Source organism: Myxocyprinus asiaticus, chromosome 12 (genome assembly GCF_019703515.2).
Source record: "Myxocyprinus asiaticus isolate MX2 ecotype Aquarium Trade chromosome 12, UBuf_Myxa_2, whole genome shotgun sequence".
Lineage (NCBI taxonomy): Eukaryota > Metazoa > Chordata > Actinopteri > Cypriniformes > Catostomidae > Myxocyprinus > Myxocyprinus asiaticus.
Window position 1 is genome coordinate 47777720 of NC_059355.1, and position 7488 is coordinate 47785207.

General features: G+C 37.2%; 1 protein-coding gene across 2 annotated transcripts; it reads right to left on the reverse strand.

Annotated features, from left to right (window-relative positions):
- Positions 1–937: 937 nt before the first annotated feature.
- On the reverse strand, positions 938–4520 carry LOC127448980 (protein SYS1 homolog). 2 transcript variants are annotated; one of them, XM_051712004.1, is made up of 4 exons: positions 4315–4520; positions 2701–2966; positions 2147–2214; positions 938–1863 (listed from the first exon to the last, which is right to left on the reverse strand). In XM_051712004.1, exons 2-4 carry the CDS (start codon positions 2860–2862, stop codon positions 1623–1625), a joined length of 471 nt encoding a protein of 156 aa, XP_051567964.1. In that variant the 5' UTR covers positions 2863–2966; positions 4315–4520; the 3' UTR covers positions 938–1622. The 2 variants fall into 2 exon arrangements, with proteins under 2 accessions (XP_051567964.1, XP_051567963.1); XM_051712003.1 differs by having other exon boundaries at positions 4279–4520.
- Positions 4521–7488: the final 2968 nt, after the last annotated feature.

The following is a 7488-nucleotide window of genomic DNA, read 5'->3' on the forward strand; positions in this document are numbered from 1 at the left end:
TTTTGTCTTGTTTTCCATTTAAAATATTAAAAAAATTCTTAAAACAATAAACATTTACTTGAGAAGCAACATATAGATATTTAGACTTGCTTTAACAGAATGTATCTTAAATATAAGTGTATTTTGTATATAAGTGTATTTTTTCACTTGGTTAACTTCTGCGAGTGCAGTAAAGACAAAATATACTTATATTCAAGACCTGTTCTCTAAAAGCAAGTTTAAATATCTTATATGCTGCTTCTCAGGTGAATGCATCTTGTTTTAAGGATTTTTAGACAATTTTAATATTATTCAATAATATTATATTCAACATTCTCAGAAAACAATTTTTTTCTTCTGCAGTATAGCTGCTAAAGTAAATGTACGTTGTTTTAAAGGAGTTTTAGATATTTATATTGGAAAACAAGCCAAAACAAAAACAAATCAAAAACGTATTTTGTTGCCGTGTATAATGGGGCGAAGACTACCCTCATAATAATAATGATAATGTTAATAATAATGTTCAGCGGAGTGGCAGCTCCAGCTCCACTTATTCCACAACGAGAGTGCTTCTGTCTTATTTTGTATTTTTGCATTATAATTCCCTCATACTTTGCGATCTATTTATTGTTGATATTGTGGATACATTGACTAATCATTTCAGCCCTATTCACTATAAATCTCCACCTTTGACCAGCCCTGACCAGTAGGTGGCAATATACACTATGAATGCGAATCACCAAAAAAACTAAAGAAGAATGTGGAAGCAAAAGTGGAGATTTATAGTTAAAAAAAAAAGGAATTAAATATTTATCTGTTTCTTACCCATAACTATCATATCGCTTCTGAAGACATGGATTAAACCAATAGAGTTGTACGGATTACTTTTATGCTGCCTTTATGTGCTTTTTGGAGCTTCAACGTTCTGGTCACCATTGACTTGCATTGTATGGACCTACAGAGCTGAAATATTTTCCTAAAAATCTTCATTTGTGTTCAGCAGAAGAAAGAAAGTCATACACATCTGGGATGGCATGAGGGTGAGTAAATGATGAGAGAATTTTCATTTTTTGGGTGAACTATCCCTTTAAGATTTTATTGATTTCAATAGCTTGGGGAAAATAATTGGGGTGGTTAGCAAAGATTTGAATCAGCCGAAACAACCTTTTATTTCCAACAAATGGGGTGACACTGAGAAACTCAGATTTGTATTTTTATTGTAACCATTATCATATATTGTAGTTTATTTTTAAGATACACATGAAACTTGGATCTGTCCTGTTAAAATAGACTGTTTCCATCATATTTTCAGTAACCATCTGGAAATAATGTTAGGTTGGTCCTAAACAAAAGTAATTACAATCGTCCTTTCGAAATGATGAGAATGCCACCATAATGCTGACTGAAGGAAGTCCCATGAAGTCACCATTATCATGTGCTTCGCTTGAAAACGTCTAAACGTCTGATAAAACATAGTGACACGACTGATCCATCACTGAGAAACCAAGCCATTTCTGTCCATCCTCAGAGCCAATTATCCTCCCATCGTCAAACACTGGGGAAAAAACCACAGCAGCATTAGTACTGCCTGCGGTGCCACCATCACACACACTAGCTGATTCACTGTGGCCAGTCTCTAGTTCTCATAGGTTTGATTTAGGTGCTGTGTTCACAGGAATGGCTCTGAGTTCTGTTCGCATACACAAGTACTCGCCAATGACTGCCATGAGGGCCATACAGGCAACATTGATAAGCCACCATGACAGGGTGGCGGGGAGGTGGGCGTTATAGATCCAGCAGCCAATCATGTGGAAGAAATGCACAGTGACGGTAAAGTCCAGGCACTGTTTTCCACGTCGAATGAAACACCACAGGCCGAGGGCACTGAGGACGAGAAGAGAAAGAGTTCAAAAAGATCCTCACACAAAGCTATCGCACAGCTTCAAATCATATGGTCTACTATTATGGTGCTTTTTCTGAGCTCGACAGGGTCTACTCCCATTCACTTTCACTGCATGGAAACAAGCTGTGTCAACATTCTTCAAAACATCTCATTTTGTGTTCCACCGAAGAAAGAAAGTCATACGGGTTTCTAACGACATGAGGGTGAGTAAATGATGACAGAATTTACATTATTGGGAGAACTATGCCTTTAGTATTCACTTACCACGTAAGAGAGTTCAGAATGAATGCCATCATCGAGAGGCGACCTTGCGTTGTTGAAAAGCCAAGAGCCTTCAAACAAAGTAAAAAATCGGAGTTGCCGTATTTGACTTTGAAAGGCATCAAATTGAAAAATGCAGCACTATTATTTAAGAAGCTGGATGTTTATTGCCTTTCAATAAAATGGATGCATGTTTTGCAATCTACTACAATCTGTTGACTGCTTTTTTGAGGTAATTACAATGATTTATTACACAGCTTTCTGGAATACTTGATTCTGTTTGGTAAAGTGTGACATTTTACTGTCAAACATTTTTTGTACAATGATCACTAAACTGCTATATCCAATTTTACAACTTTTTCCCATGACGACGTAATGCTGTAAAAAAAAATTCTGCCTTTAAACCCTAAACAAATTGGCCCCATTCACTTCTTTTGTAAATACCTCACTGTAACTTCGGTTTCTTTCTTTCTTTTAAGAAGAGGAGGAACGAGTCAAAATTAGTTTTTGTCGTAATATTCCTTTAACTAAATGAGATAAGTAAAGGCAGTTCTTACCTCATAGCTGAATATCTGGTCGAGTGATTTACTGGTCTGTACCAAACTATCCACACCAGCCAGCCACAGACCCAAGAAGCTGTAGTAGATGCACTGCATTAGGATAATCTGAGAGATGATTAGGACTGGATCCCACACGTAACTGCGGAAATGACTGGCCATGTTGCTGGACAAGAGAGGCACGACACACGTCCCCAGACAGATGCAACAGGAGGGGTAAAATAAACCCAAGGGTTTGAGATTAAATGGGTCAGCCTACACAAGTCCTGCAAAACAAAGCATAGAGAGACAAACTATTATCTCGATCTAGTGAGCTGCCTTGATTCCAACATTCAACGGAAGTGAATGTGGTCAATTTTTGAAAGGTTTAACAGCAGAAATGTGAAGTTTATAATTTTATAAAAATACATTAATTCAGTGTTGGGTAAGTTACTCTAAAAAAAAGTCATTAATTACTAACTAATAATCACATCTCCTACAGTGTAATTAGATTACTGTACTAACTGTGAAAAGTAATTGCATTACTTTCTAAAACCCTGATCAACCTCGTCCAGATGAAAAATACAAGGATAGACATGAAACTGTTCTTTTAATTCTTTCAAATAAATCATATAAAATCAAATAAATTATTCATGAACTGGCCAAATTCAATTCTGTATTGCTTTGTATAGAATTGTTCTGTAGACTATACAGTATTTAACACAATTACATCAGAAGTAACTGTAATTAAAGTACTGAAAATTAAGAGTAGTCCCTTACTTTACATTTTCCAATGAAAAAGTAATGTAATTACAGTAATTAATTGCTTAGCAATGCATTACACCCAACACTGCATTCATTCTTGTTAAAACTTGTGCATTGTTTGAGCTGTAAAGTTGTTTAAATCGTAGGTTTTGCGGGATTACAGAGTTTACAGCGTTACGTCGGCATGAAACCGAAGTTGTAAAACTAGATATAACCCACAGAAAAGACTAGACAGTGATTGTATCACACTAAAACCATGTTAATTTAAACTTTTGAAACAGTAAGTTTTTTGTTTACAGACTGGCCCCGTTTACTTCCATTGCAAGTGCTGTAATGTACTGTAACCCAGACTTTTGCTTTTTGTTTTTTAAAAGGAGGGACAAGATGAAATTAGCCTAATTTTTTGTTGTAATCAACATTATGCCACATATGATGAGTTTAACTTGTTTTGAACCCGGAATTTTCCTTTAACAACACATCTATGATCCCTAAACATGCTGTATAACAAGGGAATAGAAATTATATTATTGCTACATCCCTGCTAAGTAGCCAGCTAACTATGTTGAGAGACTGCAGGGTGAGTTAGTACTAGTAGAATAACAATGCAGAGGTCTATTTGTTTGTAAAATCTCCAGCAACTTATTACTAAGCGAGAAATGTCAACACTACAATAAGTACCACGTAAATATCATGGTACATGTATACGTTAATCAATCGGTCCAATTGTATAATAATGTAATAAAGTACAATTCTGACAACTGATAATTTTTGTAAGGGTTCGAGATGTAATGCGGTTATTTTACATGCCCAAATTATCCAAAACAAAGTGCTTACTGTTTATTAGCATCAGCTTGCTAAATCCTCGCTAACCTGCGACTTTGTTGACATCCGCTTTTGAGAGTCATAAGGTGGTAAAAACTCAAACCCTAGATAAGATGAACCCGCGATGTGCTGATGTGGTCGACTAAGTTCTTGACAGGTTAAAGTTAGGTTAGGTAAGTAATACTTCAGGTTAACGCTAATAATACTCAGTTAAACCGGATGTGAAACGTTCAGTGGGCGTTCAGAAAGTGACGTCATTGCCACCTTTACGTCCTGTTACGCACGATCACGGAGCTGCTAGGGATGTGCGAGACTAGTGGACTAAACGGATCTGATGTTGTTTGACACTGGAATGACTAGTCGGTTACTATTTCCTCCCATTAAACATTTTTACACATTTAAATTTGGCTTTTTATTTTTACAGAAGCTGCGCTTAAATTACTGTCATATTGTTACATATTTTAAATAGAATTAATAATACATATATTATTCAACCCTTGTTCGACCTTGTCATGAATGATCCCAGATCAGTCTCTTTCCATAGCGGGACATGACAAGCATTCCATCCAGATGCAGATCAGTATTTAAGATTAATACTCAAGAATTAAGATTAAGTCATTTATACTTGTCTTTTTCAGTTGTTACTGTTTTCCAATAAGAAAAACATTCATTAACATCTCCATGACTATGTAATAAAAGTATAGTACATATAAGACACATCAGTCATGCTGTGCAACCAATAATAACATGAACATCTTCTGTTTTTATTTGAAATATGTCCATTAGAGCAATGGGTTTTAGGAAACAGGTCAATATCACATCTGGGTCATCTTTACCCCAAAATCAAAAGAAATTATATTTTGCATTTATGAAATGAAGCTTTTTTTTTCTAGGTAGTAGGTCTATTACTACTGCAGTATTCTTTTTACACTACATCTCAGTTTATAAACCTCTATTAATAAAGAAAATACAAATTCTGTACTGCATGATAATGTCAATAGTGATTTTTAATTTCAGACACACTCTGTAGTTAAAAAAAATAACTAGTGTTTTTGTGGAATAGAAAGCCCTGGTTCTTTCTTTATGATCGAAACCATAGTAAACCTACAGTACATTTCTTACTACACTCGAAAGAGATATTTTAAGCTTCACGGTTTTTAGCACAGTAATTGTTCACAACCTAACTCAGGGGTGAATTCACTAAACATTTGTTTCAGCTACAATTGTGTTAGGTTTGGTACCTAAGGTGCAATTTCTCAATACAAAACTCTCTCTCTCTCTCTCTCTCTCTCTCTCTCTCTCTCTCTCTCTCTCACACACACACACACACACACACACACACACACACACACAAATTATGTTGGATCCTCTGATGAGAGTAATGCTCCAGAGGATGGCCTTTCTGAATCCTCACAACCACAAGGGGTCCCTGTTGCTCAGCTGCCCAGACCAGGCACATTTGTTTCCAAAAATGGAAAATTGTTATGGTCTCTCTCACCACCTGAGCAAAGGGGTAGATTTAGCAATACAAATACAATCAAAATGGTCCCAGGTCCTACCAGGTATGGAGTAAGCCATGTCACAGACATAAAGTTGGCTTTCGAGCTTTACATCTCACCTCCAATTGAAAGAATTATTCTTGAGATGACAAATTTAAAGGGGAGGCAGGTTTATGGTGACAAGTGGAAAGATGTAGATGCGATCCTCCTTCAAAGCTATATTGGGCTAGTGCTCCTTGCTGGAGTATACAGATCAAAAAGTGAGGCTACAAGTAGCCTTTGGAATGCAAAGACTGGTAGAGCTATTTTCCCAGCTACCATGTCTCTTGAAACTTTTCATGTCCTGTCACGAGACATACGCTTTGACAACAGGGAGACAAGAGTTCACAGGAGGAAACACTGGCAAACTGGCAGCGATAAGGGATGTTTGGGATAGATGGGTTCAGCAACTGCCCCACTTCTATAACCCATGTCCCTATCTGACTGTCGATGAATGTCTTGTTCCGTTCAGAGGAAAATGTCCCTTTCAGCAGTACATGCCATGCAAGCCTGTGAGATGTGGTATAAAGATATGGTCAGCTTGTGATGCCAATAATAGCTATGCTCAGAAATTACAAGTCTACACAGGAAAACCTCCTGGAGATGCATCAGAAAAAAAACAGGCTATGAGAGTTGTGTTGGATGTCACTGATGGGCTCTCTGGCCATACTGTGACATGTGACAACTTTTTTACTTCATATGCACTAGGAGAAGAACTGCTGAAAAGCAAGCTTACAATGTTGGGCACAATAAGAAAAAACAAGACAGAGCTTCCAAAAGAGCTTGTTCAGACTAAAGTAAGGGAGACAACATCGTCCATCTTTGCATTCACTGACACTACTACACTTGTCTCCTACTGCCCTCCCCCTCCCCCCCAAAACATGTCCTCCTGATGAGCACATTGCACAGAGATACATCTTTGAGCACCAGAGATGACAAAAAACCAGACATGGTGTTAGATTACAATAACACAAAAGGAGGGGTAGACAACCTGGACAAAGTGGACAGCCACATACAGCTGTCAATGAAAGACCGCTTGTTGGCCCCAGGTAATATTCTTCAACATCCTGGATATCAGTGCATACAATGCGTTTGTGATATGGTGTGCCATCAACAATGAGTGGTGTGGTGGCAAAATGAACCAGAGGAGAATATTCTTGGAGTAGCTAGGATATGCCTTGGTGAGGCCTCACATTGACAGGAGAGAGCGCCTTCCTAGGTCACTTTTTGCTGCGTCCACTGTGAGGGAGATTCAAAGTTGGCCTGAAGCAATCACTTCTCCAGCAGCTGCTGGAAAACATGGACGATGCCAGGTCTGCTCCAGAAAAAAAAATTATTCAAAGACTAATAAAAGATGTCTGAAATGTCACAAGTATTTGTGTACAGCACACACACAAATTATCTGTTCCTCTTGCATCTGAAGTTAGTCAGTTTTAACCATTAGCATAATACAGTATAAGGAATTTTGTGGTGTAACAGGGTTTTAGGAGAAAAGTGTTTGGCCATCCTATTTGTGTATTATATATGTTATATATGTATATAGAGGGAATAAAAAAAAAAAAAACTCTTTGAATATCAGCAGTTCAAGACATATTGGTATTGGCAAAATCTATTACAGAGAGCACATCAGTTATCTAGTTTTGGAAATGTTCTGTTTGAAAAAAGTTCTGTGTTTGTCTTAGGT

Coding starts and splice junctions, on each gene's coding strand:
- LOC127448980 (XM_051712004.1), bottom strand. CDS start 2,862: ATGGCCAGTCATTTCCGCAGTTACGTGTGGGATCCAGTCCTAATCATC. Junction 2,215..2,700: donor ACCAGATATTCAGCTATGAG/GTAAGAACTGCC, acceptor CTTTGTTTGAAG/GCTCTTGGCTTTTCAACAAC. Junction 1,864..2,146: donor ATTCTGAACTCTCTTACGTG/GTAAGTGAATAC, acceptor TCTCGTCCTCAG/TGCCCTCGGCCTGTGGTGTT.